Consider the following 21,350-nt stretch of genomic DNA (forward strand, 5'->3'; position numbering starts at 1 on the left):
AGGTAAGTAAGACAATCAAATGTCTATGAATTATGATTCTGTTTATCATGTAAGCCTGAAAATTCTTACCTTCAAACTAGGTGTTTGGGTCTGGTCAACAGTAAATCTCATTAAAATACTAAACTGAAGATCATTTGGAAAAGATTCCCTGTAAAATAAATCACACCACGTTTTATTTTATAAACTTTAAACTTTTATATTCTTTATTATATTAAGAAAAAAAACGCCTACCAATTTTGTTAATATTGACTTTCAGAAACATTCACCTAGCACATAGAGGACAAAATTTAAGAAGTCACTATTCTGACGTAGTTAAACCTAAAATACATATAACGCAAGTAGTAATGAATTATACTGTAGTACTCTGAATCTAAACACATGCAATTCTAAAAATCCCACAATTATTATGCACATCAACTGTTAAAAGCATACACAACACTCCTACAAATTTCTCTGAATGATCCTGTCCATTCTTCCTGCCTCTGTTCTTCACTATTCCACACTCTGATATAACCCTACTGGGCCTCTGCTGCAGCAGAAAATGTTTAGCTTGTCCCATTCTTCAGAGAATAGAGGGTGAGAAGAAGATTCCAGAGCTTTTCCAATTCTACTTAAAAATCGAGCCTTCATCTGGGAAAAAAGCTGGCTGGTTGACTGCTCCCAGAACCACGTAAAGTTGTTTGGGGAGAGTGAAGGAAGGATATAGCAATAATAGATTTGCTTTCTAGCTCCTTAAGAGACGTTCTAACAATACTGCAACAATATTTTGATATCAAAAAGAAGAAAAAAATAACTAAAAACAATAACACACATGGCTCAAATTCACCTTTTGAAATTCAGCGTGTAGAAACATATTAATTGTTCAGCATTAAGGAATCAAAAAACTCTTCAAACATCTAGAAAACCGGAACACTTAAGTAGTAAGTTTTTTCATGATCTGTTGTTAGGTCTATATTTTTTCAAGAATCTCATTGCATGTATTTACACATACATACAGACAAAACACCTTGGAAATACCATGAAGTGATGATCTATTACGTTGCTGGGTTTTTTTGTGTGTTTTTTTCCCCAAAACTCATTACCTTGTGACATCGAGTGCCTTCTGAACTTTTGCTTGTACAGACCCAAGCAAATCAGCACCCATTTTCTTCAATAGCTGGGTGAGCAGTACAAATAGCCAGTCTTGCAGATCTTCTTTATGGACCTGGATGAAGTCCACTAGTGTCTCCAAAAACATACTGAACACCTAAAAGGTAAAAGAAGAAGGAAAGAGGGTAGGATGGGGAAAAAGAGGAAATGACACTGACATATGCTGAACTTACAAACAAAGAAGCAGCAGTAAGGGAATCAGAGGCAGAGATAGGCAGTGTTTTGCAGCCAAGCAGGAAAAAAATAAAAAGAACCTGTCTTGCTTTTTCATTGGATTTTGATACAAGAGTACAGTGGAAGCATTAGCTGACTTCTGCAGAAGTTTGAAAACTAGGTATTCCATGCAGTATTGTCAAGAAAAGAAATGCTTACTGTGATGGCTGGCGCAATCTCATTTTTTTAAAGTAAAACTTTTTTTCCCCCATTTCAAGCTTTATCATTAAGTGGATTTTACATACTCCTCAACAACTACAAAAACACCTACAGTGCTCTAGTAGAATCTTCATTGTAAATATCTTCACTACTAAGTACTGCAAGATCATGAAAGCTGGCCAACTCCTTACATAAAACATTTCTGGAACAGAACAAGATTCTTCTTCTACTGCAGATATCCAAACTCAAAGTCGTTCCCCAGAGCAGGAAAAAAAGCCACAATACGTTTTGGATTGACAGCTGTTTAAGTACTTTTGTAATCCAAAACATATTATCCATTGTGTTCTTTTACACAAATAATGCTGAAAACACAGTATTCAGTTTTTAAAAAGTGATGCATACTAATGGATAATAACTTTACCACGGAGATCAGGAAGAAGGACATCATAAATACACAACTTCATCTGAACAGTCTTTTTAGTATCTCTCATTGATTTTGTTTTTCCTAGGCTCACAATGATATCAAGACGTGTATGCTATAAATTCAGCGTAGCTCATGAGTTTCCCATTTCTCTGATAATAAAAACAGGTATTCGAGCTGAAAATGCTGCCTTCACATCTGACTTGCACTCTTGTTCCAGCAAATAGCTGGGTACAACAAAGTTTTACGATACAAAGAGGTCTGGACACACACTGCCTCCTGAGTGTGTACCTGACATGGGTACAAGGCTGGAAATACCTGCTGCAGAGGATGGGCTGTAACACCACATCCTCCTCCTCCTCCTGCAGCTTATCTGCCTTGTGATGATGCCAAATTCTGCTGCTGTAAGAGTGGATGAACCCCAGCAGTAATGATACCTCTCATGGCTGTAGATACCACACCACATCCACAACACTGACCAAGAATGGAGGGGTCAGACCATTACTGAGGGAAGTAGATCTCCTAGCTTTTCACGATGATAAATCAAGCCAGGGTAAGTCAATTCGTATAATGAAAAAAAATAATAGAGTTAGGTTAAAAAATGTCTCAACATTTATTATTAATTTCAGAACCATGTAAAGACCAGAGGATCTACAAAGAGATACCCTGAACACCGAAAAATCTTCGTTAGAAAGAAAGTAATACAAACTCTACTTGACATAAAGCCAATTAGGATGTAATAGTACAACCTCCCTTTTGGGGTAAATTAGGTTGAAAATGAGAAAAAATATTGCACTTAGATTTTTATGCAAGTCCGACATTTAAAAATTGCCCTCCCAGAAGTGGGAAGTAATTTTCACATTTGTGATTGTAAATGCCTTCTCTATTTGGCTGAACTGAAACCATATGCCACTAAACACAAAGGGTTAATCATGGACACAGTTTTTAAAAGCTAGACAAAATGAGCCAAACAGTACTTTCTGTATTCTAATGTTACTATCTTTGGATTTTACAGCCCCCTAGAATAAGAAGAAAAAAAAAGGTACTATAAAGATTACACTGGAAGTCTTACAACTATATTTAAAATCTTTCCGATTCAATTATTTAGCATAGCAGAACTTAGAAGTTGTACCTGTTTCTTAAAGTTTCTGTACACCAATACACTCAATTCTTCATTAAAATGTGCAGGCAGAACAGACTGGTTACAGCAAGCTACTTGATGGAGTAATGTAGACTCCTTATGATACTTCCAACAAGTAAGGAGATTACAGTGAAATTAGAATGAAGTGAATAATGAATTACTATGGCAAAAGTACTTTAAAAATTTCGTGCCAACTTTTCAATGTTAAAAATACACATTCACAACTGATGACTCAGTTTTCTTTTCAGGCTTTGATTTTAGCTCTACCACATGACTGCCAGCAGAAAGGTTGTGTAAGTTTAATCATTTTCTGGTATTAAAAATATGAAAATATCATGGCTTTTTGTCTCAGTCAAAGCGTGAGGATTAAAAAGAAAAAAAGCTGGAAGAGAATTTAAGGTAAAGGATGAATTTGGAATGGAAAATGGATCTCAGCCACCTCTGTCCTGAGCAATGTATGTAGGTACTACAACTTCTGCAATCTCCATTTTTAAGATGCAACTTAAAACTTCTATCAAGCACCTAAAGCTGAAGTTCTTAATAATTTGATAGTGGAAAAAATAAACAGATATGAAAATAATTGTAACTGGTCTACCTTTAAAGTGAATTATTTCAGATGTGCCAACCACCACAATATAAAGCAGGAATGCATAACCAAACAATGTCAGTTAATTAGTAGATAAAGCACATCTCAAAACTTTGCCACACAGTTTACGTCATTGTATACAGCATTTTATGATTGCAAAAGGCTTGACACTGCATGAACTTGTTGGGGAAGAAAAATAGAGAAAAAGGGTTAATTGCACATTCATGCAAATAAGGTTAGGCTTCCAACAAATACTGAACCAACTTACTCTCTAAAGAGAGTTCCAACACAGGAGACAGCATGCAAAACAAAACAAAACAAAAAACAAAAACAAAAAAGGGAAAAAGATAAAAACATATAAATTAGTGGCCAGCAATACAAAGTTCCTGTATGGAATATAAAACGAAACAAAACAAAAAAGGTATTTCAAAGCTTTTATCACAAATTTAAGGATTTTATTGGGATATCTAAACTATCTAAGCTAGATTGGGATATCTAAACAGTAAGCACTGGCACATCCTTCAAATCATTCACCCATTTTCTCCTCCAAATGATATTACTGTCCTCCCAAGCAACTCCCTACATCCAGATACCATGTTAAAAGAAACCTTTAAATGGAAAAAAAGACAACACAGAAGTGATGACAGAACAATTCCTACAGGCATTTGAAGACAAGACTCTAAGATTAGATCTGTGCAGCCATATATGCATGATAAAAAAAAAATCCACAGCTCAAGAACTCTGACACTTGAGCTGACCCCCCCACTCACCCCCAGTAGCATATTCACAAATTATGATTAGTTTTGCAATATCAAAAAGCAGGCAAGCTTTCAGTGACTGGAACAGGTGCTAACACCTATGCTACTGCATTAATCAAATTTCAGAACTCAAAAGTTACATTATTCCACGTCAGAATGCCCAATAAACAACAACCGAAAAATCGACTGGGTTGCAGTAATTCATAAAGGCCCAAAGAAAATTTAAAATGCTCTTCTGACACATACAGCCATATTTTGGAGTGCTTTCATTCTCCTCCCCCACCCCAACCTCAACAAAAATCTCCAGGATAGCACCAATAGATGCAGAGCTGCTGTATGAATTAACAGAAGAATGAGCCACCAAAATGAAGCCAAGCTGCTATTCACAATGTTATCATACTTCATTTGGAAACCAATCATATTTCAGTATTTAATTTTCTTTGCTCTCTTCTTTTTAATTGAACGTTTTGTTTCTCTTCAGTTTGGTTTTTGTTGTTTCTTCTGGATTACTGCAGTATGCAAGCAAGTTTATTACTATGCTCATGTGTGCAATGGAATTTTCTTCCAAAAATACAGAGAGCATTCACCTGCCTTTACTTTTCCTGCCAGAAAAATAACAAAGTTTGCCTGTCAAGATTTTGTATCTCTCTAATTTAGTTTTCCATCACAACAATCACAAAGACTTCAAAATGTTAAAAGTGTTGTATAATCAAAGCTTCTTCTCAACAGAATTGTGGAAAGCCAGTAGCTCTGAAGTAACTACTCCACTGTGAGTTTTTCTGTGTTATCACTTTATCAATTCTGAGATACAGATATGAAGTGGCACATGTTACATTCAACATAAAAAATAGAGTTTCTTCCAAGCAAGACTGTAGCTGTAAACTAAACATGAAGTTACATGTTTTCTGTATGTTATTATTTTAACTTTGATCAGGTTCATATTCACTTGCAGTCCTTTAGCTAGTGGAAATTATTGCAGTAGATTATATACACACAGATACGCTGCATATATATGCACATCACAATAAGTGTTATTAAAAAAAAAAAACAGGAGTGGTAACTCAGTTTTAAAGATTTAAAATGTTCTTATGAAACTGATTCACTCGCAGTCTTTACTACTGTAAAAATTAATAACATTTTCTTTTATACATAACATACTTGCCATCTCAATTATTATCAATGATACAAAATTATTCAGTCTTATCTGTGAAACTAGAGGAAGATATCAGTAGCAATGGAAATGCAGAATACATACCCTGGAAAATAAGCAAGCATATATTTGGCACAGTTAAGATTACGTATCTATCATTATGACTTAAATTATTGCAGCAGGGTGTTTGTTTGTAGTTGAGAGGAAACCACTAGCTTATGCTGAAGTGACCTTTGTAAACACCATGACTTTCTACAGATTTTTGCCAATTTCGAGCACTAACTGGTAAACTAATGTATCTTAACTGAAATAAACCTTCACTTTATTTCAATTATCTTGCAACAAAAGGTGCAGAATTACCTTATTCAAAGCTGCAAATTAAATGGATTCAGACCTAAGATCATTAGCTATGTATAGAACATATTTTGTGAAATTTTTACACGTGCAACTACTGCCAACATTTTACTGAAGCTGGCCTTCTATGAACATGTTTTCAAGCTTTTACTGCAGATAAGGAAACCTAAACATACCTTACTGTGAGGATCAGCAAACATTCTTGTGAAGATTTCACACAGCCTTTTCAATTCAACACGACTGCCAAAGTGACAAAACACATTAGTCAACTCGAGTGCCAGTACTACTGGTACATAATGCATAGCAATCAGTGAAATCAACCCTCAATGCTGAATCAAATAATCTAGTATACCACTTTGAAAAAAGCACTCACTTCCTTTAAGACATAAATAAAAATGTCATAATTTTGTCTAAAATATGACTCTCAAGCTAGAAATGAATTTTTAATTCTTATGAATCTTAAAACAGCAAAAGTCACTTTAAATTCCATTCCTATTCCTAACTACTGTAGAGCCAGTCATGAAAAAGACATTCTCAGAGGTAGCCATGAACAGTTTCTTCTGAATAAAACACCTACCCTAGCATGTCATCAATACTAGATGCAACCACTTTGAGACTCCTCTGTATTATAAGCACGCTACTGATTTTAAATTCCATTTTTAAACAAAGCATTTTAAGGGACCCTTTGCATTAGTAGCCAGAATGGACAGTAGATTCCTCATTCCTTCCTTCCCCATTCTTACTCTCAGACACACACACTGCTTCCCCTCTCCTCAACTTTCCGTGCTGCTCAGAACATTAGCCTCCTTTCTTACTTTCCCTGCCTTCTTTCAACTCTCAATTAAAAATATTCTTCTACTAACATGTCTTCTTACCTTAAAGTTCTCTGGTTCTTTAATAAATTTTGCAGGCCCAGAAGGCCTTCTTTTCTCTCTGACCAGTTGGAGCTAGCACAGCGATTTAGGACTTCAGCCACATCTTCTGTCTGTCTCATATATGTTGGTATGCTTCCATTCCTAGAGCTGTAGGACCTTTCTGAACAGGCACTTGATGCATCACTGTTGGCATCATCATCAGAGTACATCCCGTAGGACTCGTATCTTCTTCGCACAGGCTTCTTCTATTGTTCAGAAACACCTCACGTTAACAGCGATTTACAAAGAAGTATTATCCATTATCAGTAGAAACACCAACATTTCCAAGAACTGATGCAAGCCCTACTCCTTGCACTGACAAATGGCTCTAACCGTTCAGCAGTTCAAAGCCAGTTAATAAAAAGATTTTAAAAATGTATGGCTTGCATAGGATTCCAAATATAAAAGCAAAGCAAATGGAAAGAAGACATACGTTTGATGAAACGTTCAGCTTAAAGTTTACTTGTAAAAATTCATAAAATTGCATGATAGGATGACAGATTGCACTGAAAGTTAGTTATTTCACTTAACTTTATACTTGTTAAAGAATAGAAGAATCAGGTCTAAAACCATATTCTCTCATTTTAACTTACTTTGCATCAAACATGTTAATATCAAAATATTAAACTACTGAAGAAGGAAAATAATTTCTATACCTTAGTCCGTATGTCTCCTAAGAGCTGATAGCAGTAAATTATTGAAAAGAAACAGAAATTGAGAACAGCAAGGTAAGGCATAGCAGCACTGTGACTACTAAACTACCTGTCACTGGAAAACACAATCTTTTGCAAATTTGACTCAGTTCTCTCTATCTGATTAGCATATCATGCATTACCAATAAGAAGTCTGCCAAACTTCCATTTCCAAGGACACATTACATGATGTCACCTTCTGGTTGTTCACAAAGCTAGTTGGTCAAAATCTTTCTCTCTTACACTATTAAAGTATGGAAGCTTCACTTAAAATTCATTTTTCCATGTGCTTCTCAATCTTGTTCTGATTAGCAGCATTTTAGAATGTAAAATATTCAAATGTTCTAATTGCAACAATCAGTAGAAATAAATTTGGAAAATGTCCTACTGCGAAATCCCAAATACATTAAAAAACAAAAGCAAGCCAACAAAACAAAACACAACATAACAAAGGCCAGAGGAAAAATGCAGTTTATCCTAAAAGGACAAACACAAGCTGCTGCAAAATAACTCTGCCATTCAGACTCTGGAGCTGAACTGAGTAGTTAAAAATCCAGTTTCGTTACACATTCAAATAAGCAGAAGTGATTGTTTTCCCTTTAGTTACCGTTGCAGTTTACATAGGGTTTTCATTTTTCCTTGCTGAATAGCTTCAATAGTATTTAAATACAAACTAGTCAATACATCATGTAATAAGCAGGCTTACTGTCAACAGCACATGCATACATATGCATGGACGAGAGTAAAGGAAAAGATAACATAACAACAAAGCAATCCATAGTATTTGATTTTTATATAATGTTACTGTTCTACCTTTTAAGAACACAATTCTGATAGGGGGCTTTAGCCTATGATGGAAAAAAAACATTCATAGCCAGATTCATCTAAAAAGAGCCAACTGCATGGGAGGCAAGCGGTCTTGCTAATACTGTAGTACTCTACTTCAGCTCTTCTCGATCCTCCCTAGGTGTGTAGATTCTAGCTAAAATACACAAATTACTTTTCCTCTAGCACTTATAGAAACATCATGCTATTCTGCATTCAGGTAATACAAATGAGTTCCTATGAACAAACTTGATTGCTTCAGCTAAGCAGAGAACACTCAAGTCTTAGAAACAGTCATCAGAAGCAAGAGTTTCTCCTCAACTTATTACGCATTTCCTACTATATTTGTAACCAAGCTAAATTTGAATAAGCTATGAAATTGCTCAAAGAAAAGACAGACATTACGTAGCAGCAACATGGGTTTTCTTGTTATAGACAGAAACTTCTCATGTCCCATGTGCTATTTCTCTCTATTTGACATTATAAAAACCTATAATGCAGACTGAGTTTGAGTTTGTTAACAAGCATTCCAGATTTCTGCCCAAAACTTTTTGCAAGTTCACAATATCAAAAATGATAAACACTAATCATCAACAACACCATGGCTTGTTAGGCAAGATGTCACAGATAATACTATCTCATGCCTGCGAAAGCAAACAACTTAGAAATAAATTTATCATAAAAACAGTATTAACCAAGAAGTCAATAAGCTGGCAAGACTATACAAACTTGATTGCCTTCTTCAGATTTTTCTTTCTTTAAAATTTTGTTTCCCTCTCTGAAAGTAAATGGTATTTATGGTCCTTTCCAACGCAAACTTATCTATGATTCTAGATACATTTTTTTGTTGTTAAAAAAATAACAACAAACTCCTTAAAGAATTCTATTAGTTATGTAATAGATATTATATATAAATAATGTTACACAAATTTTCTACAATATGTGATAAAAATGTTGAAAACTTATAATACCAGTATTTTAAATTATTTGAAGATTTCAGCTTGCTGAGACTGATGGCAGAACAATGAAACACATGACATGTGCTTTCAGTTTGGCTAACTGGGCCCAATGGAGAAGAAGCCAAAAGACCCTTTTAAAGAACAGTCCAGTTCAGACCAAGAACAGCACGACTAGCTTAAAAATCAGTGTAACATTTTAGAAATAAAAACCAAGCTTACTAAACACTGCCTGTCAAACCATCAGTTTCTCTCTCCAGCATTAACCTTGCACACTGTCAAAACAACTTTAAGTGTGCCTTAGCTCTCATCGTCCCCAGCTCTGAGAAGCCCACCAACCTCAATCTATCTAGAAGTTGTGTAGCTGTTGTGGGACACTGCTTCTAAGTGCCTTCTGCTCAAGAGGCTCCTCCAGCTATAGGAGCCCAAGACTATATCCAGCCTGCCATGGAAAATGAACATTTCTCAGAAGTTAAGAACAAGAATTCCCATGCTTTGCAGCTGAAGTAATTCAGCTTCTCTTTCTTCCACACCTTCAAGTCAGTAAGACATGGAAGGACAAGTTCTTTTGCACTCTTCAATGTACAGACACTAAACATTTTAGCAGTTTGCATCCTACACAACACAGGCATGAGAGTCTTACCAAAGCATCTGCTACTGCCTCTTCCACATCAGAACCCGTGTTCAGAACTCGCATAGCACTAACTGATGAGGACAATCTACTCGACTGACTAATTCCAAAGCTGGTACCTGTGAAATCATCAACAAAAAAGTGGGAAAAAAAAAACAACAAAACAGACTTCAGTCAGTACAGTAACACAAAATATTAATAATATACTCACTATTAATAAAAAACCCAAGCAGAAGAAAAGCATTTGCTTAATGGTTCTAATAAATCACATAGGGGCTAAAATACGGATGTTTTCATCCCAACATCTTTAGTGGTGTGGTGAAAGGTGCAACTGAAATAACAACAGGAATATGAAGATTCTATTCCGGTATAACAGAAGAAAAAAAACACAACAACGAATTACTTTGACTAAAAGAACTCAGTAGTGCCCTTCTTTTTGTTTGTTTGTTTGTTTAACATCTTCATTTTGGGTTTTTGTTTTCATTTCAAAGGAAAGCAAAAATAATAGGAAGGCCATAGAGACTACTGATGAAAAAACTACATGCATAAAGAATGCACTACAAATACTGAATAAGTGGAAAAACTAAAAAATCCTCTGCAAGGAAAAATAAAGTGACTGTTGTTAGGGAAGGAAAGGATTATCATTGGGGCATGAGGATGGAGACAAAATCTAGTAACACAAACATATCTATCTGGATTATTAAAACCACAGAACAGAAATTAATATAAATAATGCTTTTTACAACTGAACTATGAGGATAACCAAGTGGGTGGGTGAGAAAAAAAAATCCAGGATGACTGCACAGATGACAGCAAAGTGTACTCATCCTTCACCTGTAGCCCCATAAGCATCAGGAGCGTAGAGGGCACCAGTGGATCTGGAGTGATGTCTGGAAGCTGCAATAACAGGATCATACAAACCCTATCTATTACCGTGGAAACAAAGTGCTGCAATAGTTGCTTAGATGAACAAAAGCACATTTATCAAAAAGACAGAGCTTTAGCACAAGAAAATGAATACTACACAGAAGGATAAAGATTCAGACAAGTCCTTTGATTATGTAGAACAGAGAGGTTTATGTACACTGCATATTTCATGCATGATTTTTTAATTTGAAGGATTAAGAGCAGATTAAAAGCAAATATGTTCAAGTTCGAAGAAAAAAGGAAGCATAGGTACACACACACACACACACACACACACAGTATCCTCAAAAACACTGGAAAAGGTTCACTAATACTGTTTTTCCACTGCGGTAGCTGCGATTCTGCAAGTTCAAGAGCCAGAGCTCACACACCAAACAATTTGGAAGGAAGTAACTACTGCACAAACTGTGTTAGCAGCTGACAACTGGCATTAGCTTGAGTTCTTGCCCATGTGCAGATAAGCTAGCCTTCACTTAAAATCACGACTTTACAGGTGCAAGTTAAAATTATTCAATTGTAATTAAAAAAATAAAGGAAGTTAGTGTAATTAACATCTCACATTTTTATTGTTTTCTTAACAACACATGGCGGTTACTATGGCTGCTGAAAATCCTTCAAAGTTATGGAAAGCTGGAACCAAAGACCCTTAGGACTTCTAAATAAAAAGGAGCACCCTCTTTTCTTCTGATGCTTCTATAAAACAGAGATTCTAAAACAGTTGGCCTACACAATATTGCTAGTATTTTCTTTCTTATATCAAGAAACAGTAATGTTTTTTTAACAAGTCAGTTTTCTTCTGCAGTTCACTTAATGCAGAATTTTACAATCATGTAACTGAAACTGGCTTTGAAGACTTCGAAGTGTAACCAAAGTGACTTGCATCCCAGACATAATTCTACAATTTAATAAAGAACTGAAAATGCAAATATTTTACACCTTTTAGATATATTAAGCAGTAAAAATAGAAACCAGGAATTAAATGAATCACCGTTTATTCTGATTATCATACACAATCTAAGAGCCTGGTTTGAATTGAGCAATTCTAACACAGATCAAATCACACTTGAGGAACAACGTATCATTTAACCTGAGTGAACCCCAAAATGATACTGAGCACTGCAAAGCCCCCAGAAACAACACTGTTTTTTCCCCTTTCTCTGCTTTTTACAAAGGTACAGCTGAGTATTTTATGCCAAGTGAAATCTGCATGGAAATGTTTAGTTAGGTAGCTTTATTAAGAAAATAATACTTTATGGAGTGCTTGGTTCTTCAGAACACACATCTCAGTATGGAAAAGGAGACAGAACATGTCAAAACATGTGCATCAAGAGTGATACAGCTGGAAGTACATGCAACAGTGGAGTAAACCTTTCCATTGTTTTCCATCAACAAGCCCTGAAAACTAAAGGTAAACTTTAGCCATATAATTCAAGATGATCCTGTCTCCATATACATTTGAATTATGCTGGGAAATTTTCTAGGACAGTGAAAGGAGGCACTATTTTGGATCAAATGCAACTCATTTCAAAAAGTATTTTCAAGAATATTTTTTGTAGCCTTTGAACAGCAGAAGTAACATATTTACTTTTAAACAATTAAAATGAAGAAAGATAAGATTAATCAAAATAAGAACTATTTTAAAAGGAGTCAAAATAACAATGTATTTCTTGACTACAGTATAAAAATTACACTGGCTTGCTGCTTGATAGCTGCATGTAAGAGAAAAATTGGCCCTTCCATACTAGCTACCAATCTCCTGCTACTCAGTGGCTTTTCTTTCTCCCTTTGTGGTCTTACATTGAGATGTGAGGCTACAGAAGCACTTCACATAGAGAAGCAACTTTAAAACAAGTGTGCCAGTTTACCTGAATGGTTTAGCACTTGTAAGCAAAACTTCCTCTGCTAAACCCCAGATAATACAAACATTTCCTCCCTTCCCCAATACCATGTGTAACTATTTCTGTTACAGATACAGGGACTGATTTGTCTTCTAATTCTATCCTTGAAAAAAACAACAACATCTCATAAGACAAAGCTGGTCTAACAAAATACTGAATGACATTTGAAATTCACAAGTAGAAGGATTTCAGGTTTCTTTCAGTTATAGTTGTTTGTTTGTCTTTAATTCGAACTCCCATACTTGCTACTTTGCATTCCCTGTGCTATCAGTCATTCAACCTATTGTGTTTGTACAGGTATTTGTTCTGAAATTTAATACAAAAATTAAACTCCATCTATAGAAATAAAATCTCAAGTAGCATCTGGCCCAATGATCCACTAAATACCATTATTATTGTATTCGTTTAACAAAGATTTTCTTTTTTTTTTTAATTAACAGCACTGATTAAAAAAATCAAATCAGATCTTACATGCATGCAATTAAATTCAAGGTGTAGGGCAGCAAAAGCAGCACAAAAAGAACTGGAAAAATCTCATTTTTAAGAGAAAAGCTGTGTGTATGCTACAGTACAGCCCACCTGCTGTGTTTTAGTAAGACAGACAGGTTTACTATTGGATCCTGCATCATGTCTACTTTTAATTGAATTTCCCAATTAAACAGCATCTGGGTAGATTAGCATTAGTTACTGAAACAGCTTTCATTCAATTAATCCACACTTCCCCAATAAAAACCACGGCTGACAGGAAGCACACTGCCTTAACAGACTGTAACAGACTTCCAGTGCTAATTAGGAGCACAGTCATGTGCTTCATCTGAAAGAGAAACCAGAGATCTTCTATATTCAGGATAGGCTTCACGGCTAAAATCACATCACCTTAAACTGCAAACAGAATTACACAGTTCAGTCTTAAGGAGAGAGTTTTGTACTGCTGAAAAAATAAAAATCTAGCATGTAAGATACTTTCATCAACATCTGCAACCAAGTTTGTAGCAAGCTTGACAAGGATTTAAGAAGTTTCCCTAATCCATAGCATGTTAAAATAATTACAAGCAAACTTCCCTATTCCTTATCCACTTCTCAGAAACACAAACCAGCTTGACAATTATACAAAATCATCTAAGTGTTAGGACAGCAAATTGAAATGCTCAGTGAAAACAAAACTTACAGCAACTCTAGGAACGAGGACTGAAAGTGGTTACACTGTGTGTGTGAATGTTAAAGTTTTCAACTTCTTTCTTTCCTATGTAAAAACACAGTTCAATTACTTCTCTGCTCCACAATCACTTTTTCAACTCCGATTAAAAATAAACTACAAAACTACTTTGGTTCATGTACTAGAATAAGGACTCGGCTACCTGCCCTGCTCATCTGCAGCAAACTGAAGGCAGCCTACACCACAGTGACTCCTCTGAAGCAGTTCCTTATCTGTACCACTGCATTACTCCCTTTAATGGCACAGAGCACTCTGATGACAGGATAGCTAAGCACAAAATCTGCTTCATTTCACGTATTAACAGATTCTAGGGAAAGGTGGAGAATGACAGTCAAGCTATATTTTAGTTGCTCAAATGGATGAGTAGTCTAACAAAGATCAACACGTAATTTCAAAAACCCTCCAAAAGCAGAATCACCCTTTAAACAACAACAAACAGCGAGGTGCAATGAATCACACATCTCTCCAAGCTCCTAAATTTTAAGGTAAGGCTAATACTAGCAAAGTACTTTTGAAGTGTGCAACCCATTCACACGTTGGTCAATTTTCCATCCAAGTAAATGGTGAGTGAGCCAAGGAAGGGAAATAACGGTGGCCTGCTACAAGCTACATGGAGGAGGCATGGGTTCGTTAGGTGCAAATAATGAAGGGCAAAGACAGCCATGCACGACAAGGGGCTCTGAGTACTTACCAAGGGGTGGAAAAGAGCGGACAGGGCTCGTGTCCCTGCTACTTTCACGGCTGGCCTCCCGACTGCACCCCTGACTCACACTAGGCCGAGGAATGCGGCTGCCTCGTGCTAGTATGATTCAGGGTACAGACAAACAGCAGCACAGAAGGGAGAAGACATAAGAAAAGTTGCAGTTTTAATGATATTCTGCTTTTCACTAAGATCAAAGATGTATTTCTACGAAAAGACACTGATGATTATGTTGTATTTTAAGTTTTAACTGACTCCACACACTTTCTTGACTGTGCTAGAATACACTGAGTGTAGTCAGTTCAGTGAAACTACTTTTTTGGACAGCTAACAAAATTGATTTATCAACTCTTCACTGAATGGTTGAAAAAACTCTTGAAAAAGATGGAGACTGAACAAGCAATAAAAAATTACGGAGAGAATATTCATTCAAAATTCGTGGTCACGCTCTAGGTAATCTACTCAACAGTAACAGAAATGAAAAATTAAGCTTTCACAAGAAGGAAAATATAAAGACCATACTGCTAGGACATAAATCAAAAATACAAAATAAAGTAGATGAAGAACTGCAGCAATACCTATTGAAAAACACTGTTTGATTTCAGTACAGATAATCAAGTGTAATCAGCTTATACTGTGAGGCATAGGAAGCAGGACATTCATTTTTGTATCACAGAAATATATATACACACACACATATCCAGAGGACACAGAAGTAATAAAGAAAACCTTCTTAAAATGTTAGCACTTTTATTTAATGGATGTGGTAGTTTGGAGGGTGAGAAAAAGACAAGAGTGAAAGAGGGAAGGAAGAAATGGAGAAGAGAAGAACAACTACTGCATTTTCAGAGCAAAAAAGCTATCTGCTTCAAGTTAGAAAATCTGTCTAGTTTATCAATTCCTAGTGTCAGCATCCAGGTACATTTTAGATTTTTATTTATATGCATTCTAATTTTTACCATTCACCTGTAATGTAAATGCAAGGAATAGTTAGCCAGCACATAACATAAAATCGTCTGTAAAGAAATCAAGAATTCTCTATCAGTTCTTACCTACTGATAATCTAGAAGGACTAGCTTCTCTACTGCATCCTTGACTTCTTGGGATTTTGCTTCGTTTTTGTGCAGCTGCAGGGTTCACTAACACTCTCTGAACCCCTGTGTTCATAGTGGACAGTGTAGTTGTTGTCAAAACTCTTCCAGGAGATCCAGATCTACTGCCAGCTGAAGGCAAAATGAAGGAATGTAAGTGACAGCACATAAACAACCAGGGTTTTAAAAAATGCTTAAAAACAGCAGGAAACTGGTGGTAGATTGAAATGGTCTGAAAAAACAGACATGGTAAAAATGTGAAATTTAAAGCACTGGTACAAGTTCTTAAGGAACCACACAGCAGGCAGATACAGTTATCAGAACAAGGAAGCACTTGGTATGGCACTGAGCACTAGGTATGCTCAAGAAACCACAAACTGCATTTCCCATTTTCATCATCAGTTTGGATGTCCCTGACACGAACACTGGCCTGTTCTTTCAAATTTCACTGTGTCATTGATCATGTTTTCTATAGTTATGTTAATAAAATAATTTTTAAAAGAGCAGCTAGGAAGCTGAATTGAGGAACTATAAACCAGTGATTTTGTCATTATCCCAGCTCTTCCAGTGCCACCAATGTTATAATAGAATGAAATCATTATTTTCCTAACATAAGAACTCTTCTTACACGCTCCTTAAAGCACAGGTTCTTCAAACTTAGTGGAGTTAAATAAAATGCCACTGAAAACAATTCAAATATTCACATTCTTTGCTGTGGAGATTACTCCACAAATTTAAAAGCTTTAACTAGTTTTAAACAAGGTTAAAAAAAAACTGATCAGGACATTCTATTTAAACACCTTGTATCTTTTATTAACAGTTTACAGTACAATTGTATATTCTGAAGTACACTGGAACTGTTCATTTCAGCACAGCATACCCAATACAAGAAACTTGTCAGTGGTCCCTGATGTGGATCCATCCTTTGACATCGCTCTTGGAGCGCATGTCAGCTCTATGCCCTAACAAACAATCCACTCTTCTTTTACAACTCTGTACCACCAGTTGATATAAATTTATTTGTATTTCCAGCTGCGGAATTGAACAATTCTGACCAAAGACATGGCAAAACACAATTTAAACCAAAGGTTAATTATGTGCAGATAAGAATATTCCATTAATCTTTTAAAAATAATCGCGTAACCATATGACTTCACCTATGCTATCAAATCTATGACCTTAACATGCAACATCTTAACTAAGTTTCATGGGATGCTTCTTATGAGGTGTATTTTATTAAAAAAATGAGTTTAATAAAGCTTGACTGTATGGGAAAAGAAACAAAATCCTAAACAAAACAAAATGTAGGCTAGGTGAAGGGAGAAAACAAAAAATATATACCATGCATATACCTTCAGATTCATTGTTTGAATTCAAACTTGAAATGGTTATTTAGCAAAATGCCCTTTTCCAAACTACGGACCTATTCAGCAGAAATGATAAATGAATTTTAAACAGCCTAGAAAAAAATAAGCATAGCTTCTGTAACTGGGGGAGTGTAGGGAAGGAAAAAGAATAGGCAAGTGGATAAAATTGCTGTGGTTTGCAGAAGTTAAGGGTTTGTCAGTTTCTTCATGTTGGGGTAATTCAACTTATGCCTGATGCTACTATGCTGTGCTCCCACTTTCCTGTATTTCCAACCCAAATGCTGGAAAAACCTTTCACTGTCCCAGAGATTTTTAGACTGTTTTTTACAATACATCAGAAACTGGAGAACTTCAATTCTCCTCAAAATATACAGGTAGAATATAACCTCTCATTATTCTAGCTTATTTTTAGTATTTTTTGCCTGACCTGCAGAGCATACCACTTTAGCCTAAATAAACCAAACCCAGTGTAATATCCTGAAAACGTTATTTTAAGAGCAACACCATTGTCATGCTGTTCTTAACACTACCATCAGCATCAGATCTAAACACCGAAAGCTAGATGATTAATTAAAAAGGAGGAATTACTCAAACAGTATTCTAAACTGACAAAACCCTCCCAGTTCTGCTGCCTTCTGAATAACAGTTGCATCATAGGAGTTAAGTGCAGCATGTGGAGAAAAGCAAGCCAGAATTTCTGCTGAATAGGGGCCTTAAAATGAGGTGTGTAAAACAGGTGATCAAACAATGATGTATACACAAATTCTGTAGACTCTTACCACCAATGGGGTTAGCAGACTGTGATCCTGAACAAGTGTAAAGGCAGGATTAGGGTGGGGGTTTATAGTCCATGAAGAGGGAGGGAGCAGAGCAGATTTAAAAATGGATGGCAAATGGAAATAAGAAAGCTTTAGTCATTTCACACAGGAAAAAAAGCCACAAGGGGGTTATGCTAAAGCAGTGCTTTTAAGTAGCTTCCACGATTGAAGAACTAAGTTCAAATGCCATATACAAAGCAGATGAAGCAAAGCTGCACAAGCAAATTACAATTCTTCAGCTTTCTAATCAACAACTGGGTAACACTGAAGAATTAATTTCAATTAAACATGAAACTGTAGCCTTCAAATTACTTTTAAAAAATACTAGCTTGCCAAAACAACTTCAAAATTTCAACAGCTGAACAAAAATTACACACAAGGCCAAAACATATTTTTGTTCAAGACAGACAGTAAAGGAACTGAGCTGCAAGTGCGGTGGATGACCAAAAAAAAAGCAAACAACTTTCACAATGGCACATTTGAAAAGACTTGCATATAATTTAGGGTTTTCCTCTTTCTCAATTCATCTGAAGTGTAACAGTAAGAATTTGTTTCCATTCAGAAATTTTATTCTTTCTCTGAATGAAGACTGATTTAATTTTAGCATATTAACTGAGAACCAAATAGAAAGGGACAGGAAAAAACTGAATAATTTTTTCCATGGATAAAGTAATGGGATGCAGGTCGTATAGATATTTATTTTAGGAAACAATTTAATAATTGAGGTAAGTGTAGGAGTAAAGCCCATCTAAAACCCTAAAAAGTATCATTTGTAAAAGCATTCAGATCTGCAAGTCTTTCACACAATGAGCTTTGAACAAAAATACTAAATAGTTTTAAACCTAAATTTACAAAAGCATCTCTGTTACAGTCTTTTGTTGTTGTTGTTTAAGAAGTATTAAGCTTGAATCTAATATGAAATTATTTCCCTGCTACAAGTGAGGAAACTAAACCAGCCCCAAATAGGGAAACATCAAGAATCTCACTCCATGCGATGCTGTGAAAATTTTTATTTATGTAAAGAAGCATCATCTGAACAGCAGGTATACACTGCCTGACAGCTCTCCTTCACATTATATTTGCCCTGATTACCTTCTTTAAAGTGTAACAGAATTGCTGTTCTCCCCAACTTACAGGTTATAAAGAGCTAACTGAAAGCATCAGTTCTGAACAGAGGTAGCGATAAAAGGCACTGAAGATGCATTCTTATATTTAATTTTTACACATTATCACAAGTAAACACATCTAGTTATTTCAATACCTACTCATCTCTTTTGATATCAATATGGTTAAAAAAAAATTATCTTGCAAAAAAACTGTCATCACCTGCAAAAATCAAACTGTACATGCTTCAGTTTGTTTCCTTGATTTGTAGGCAGTTCAGTGTGACATGATGTTTATCATCAGAGAAGTCATAGATCACTACTTAAATTTTAAACTCCCTTCCCTCCCGTTTGTTTTTAAGAATTTATTACATTCCTTCAAAGGAAGATCAGCTTTTCCAAGTATCAGTGGAAAGATACAGATATTGCTCACTGCTCTTACTGAAGTAGTTTTTTAGGTCATTTGCTGTCCCTACTTTGCCCTTAAACTATTAATCCAAAAATTCTTTGCTTATGATAGAGTTTAGTTGACAATGGAAACGGAACAAGTTTTGCACAACTTTTGTCACAGCCAATAACTAACTTAACTTTCAACCACAAATAATCATGGGATTAGATAACAAATAATCATGGGATTAGATAACTATCCATGAAAAGTTTACTTAAGAACATTTCTGTTATTTATTTTATTATTTTTTATTTATTTGCTCAGTTTGGGGTTTTGGTTTTGTTTTGTTTTGTTTTTAGAATTTTACTTCACAAAACCTGAAATTATTGGATCCAATTTGATCCAACTACGTTTGACGGAAAATGAATTCTACAGAGTAGAAGGGAACGGGAAGAGCTCTATTAGAAAAACAAACAAAATTTTTTCTACTTTTTTAACCTCTAAAATTCTAATTATGAGAAATGCAATCATCACTACAAAGAAGATAAACATTTCTGCCATTAACCATGGAATTAAAGGTTTTTACTGAAAGTAGGTACAGTTGATCAGAAAAATAATTACAATGGGAAATTGAAAATCTATGCTACTTACTAGCTTTGTAACATGAAACATGTGAAACTATAGCCTTGGTTAATTTATTTTCATTAATTTTATCATTCATTTCTGTTCCTTTCATTAATTTAATTAAATTCAATTTAATTAAGAGATGTTTAATGCATTTCACTAGATGAGACAAAGCTGAAAACCTGAAAACAACATAGGTATGTTTTCAGAAGTCGGCTGTAGGCATCAGGTAACAAACAAACTGCCATAGGTCTGCCAGTGTCAAAGAAGGCGAGACAGAGTCATGTCTCTAATTAATGACAGGCAGCTCAACTAGATGAGAAATTCTCCATTTGCTTTTGTTTATGAGCACACAAGAAAATGACTGGGGATCAGCTAACATACAGCAAATTTATTCTTTACAACTTTAGGTTTCAGCACAAGCTACAGAACGGACAAGACTATCTGGGTAGTGTGTAGTGTTTTTTGTTCCAAAGATAAAAGTAAAGGCAAGGTAATGTCTGTAACACAAAAAAGGAGTAAATATTCAAGAACTAGCATAGTGGCCTAGCTTAAAATGAAATCTGGTGTTTCTGGATGAAAATATAAGACTTTTTGAAAAGTGAAATATTAATTTTTTAAGGTTAACACTGAAGACACCATTCAGCCTACACATTTTTCTGAGTTATTTCTCCATGTATTACATATAATTGACACAGATATTTTACTGGTGTTGTGTGTTCAGGATTTGGGGAGGAGGGGCAGAGAAGAATGTTGAGGGGTTATAACTGAAGAAAGAATTTAAGGGTAGGTTTCGCTTCTTTTTACATGATCTAATTGAACTGACAAACTAAGACCTAGCCTACTATTTTGCCCAGAGAAAAACAACATGAATTAGAAAAGCATGCAAATACCACTGACCCAAAACACTGAAAAAATACCTTCATTTTTCTCTGGCGATGATGAACCTAAGGCACAGAACAACAACTCAGTATGTAGCTTGTTCTTTTTTAAATTAACTTTGACTGTAGCCATTTGTCAATGAACGTATGCTAAAGCATTTGGCCTTTTATCAGGTATATCTGAGAAACAGCAAATACATACGCTGAGACTGAGAGACCACTTTGGTTCTACTCCGTCCTCTGGAATCTGTTTTAGAATTTCCAATACCAACAGAAGGTGTTGAAAGCTTTGTTCGTATACGACCTATAACAGAAAAATTGCATTAAGTTGGTTTTTCACAGCAACGTAGAAAGTAGAGCATTAGTAGCATTTACTAATATGTTCTTA

The 21,350-nt window shown here is 35.4% G+C and overlaps 1 protein-coding gene across 8 annotated transcripts in view; it reads right to left on the reverse strand.

Moving 5' to 3' along the window:
* CLASP2 (cytoplasmic linker associated protein 2) overlaps positions 1-21,350 on the reverse strand; it is a 132,734-nt gene that overhangs the window by 20,004 nt on the left and 91,380 nt on the right. For 5 of the 8 annotated variants that reach the window (XM_085226539.1, XM_085226537.1, XM_085226540.1 and 2 more), the window contains 9 exons: positions 21,165-21,266; positions 15,743-15,913; positions 14,682-14,789; positions 10,784-10,846; positions 9,962-10,068; positions 6,807-7,051; positions 6,108-6,171; positions 1,083-1,246; positions 70-148 (listed from right to left, as the gene is read on the reverse strand). In XM_085226539.1, coding sequence (XP_085082665.1) covers positions 70-148; positions 1,083-1,246; positions 6,108-6,171; positions 6,807-7,051; positions 9,962-10,068; positions 10,784-10,846; positions 14,682-14,789; positions 15,743-15,913; positions 21,165-21,266 — 1,103 coding nt within the window. The remainder of the gene's footprint in view (positions 1-69; positions 149-1,082; positions 1,247-6,107; positions 6,172-6,806; positions 7,052-9,961; positions 10,069-10,783; positions 10,847-14,681; positions 14,790-15,742; positions 15,914-21,164; positions 21,267-21,350) is intronic. The other 3 variants (XM_085226543.1, XM_085226541.1, XM_085226542.1) reach the window with 2 other exon arrangements.

Source organism: Meleagris gallopavo, chromosome 6 (genome assembly GCF_905368555.1).
Source record: "Meleagris gallopavo chromosome 6, MGAL_WU_HG_1.1, whole genome shotgun sequence".
NCBI lineage: Eukaryota > Metazoa > Chordata > Aves > Galliformes > Phasianidae > Meleagris > Meleagris gallopavo.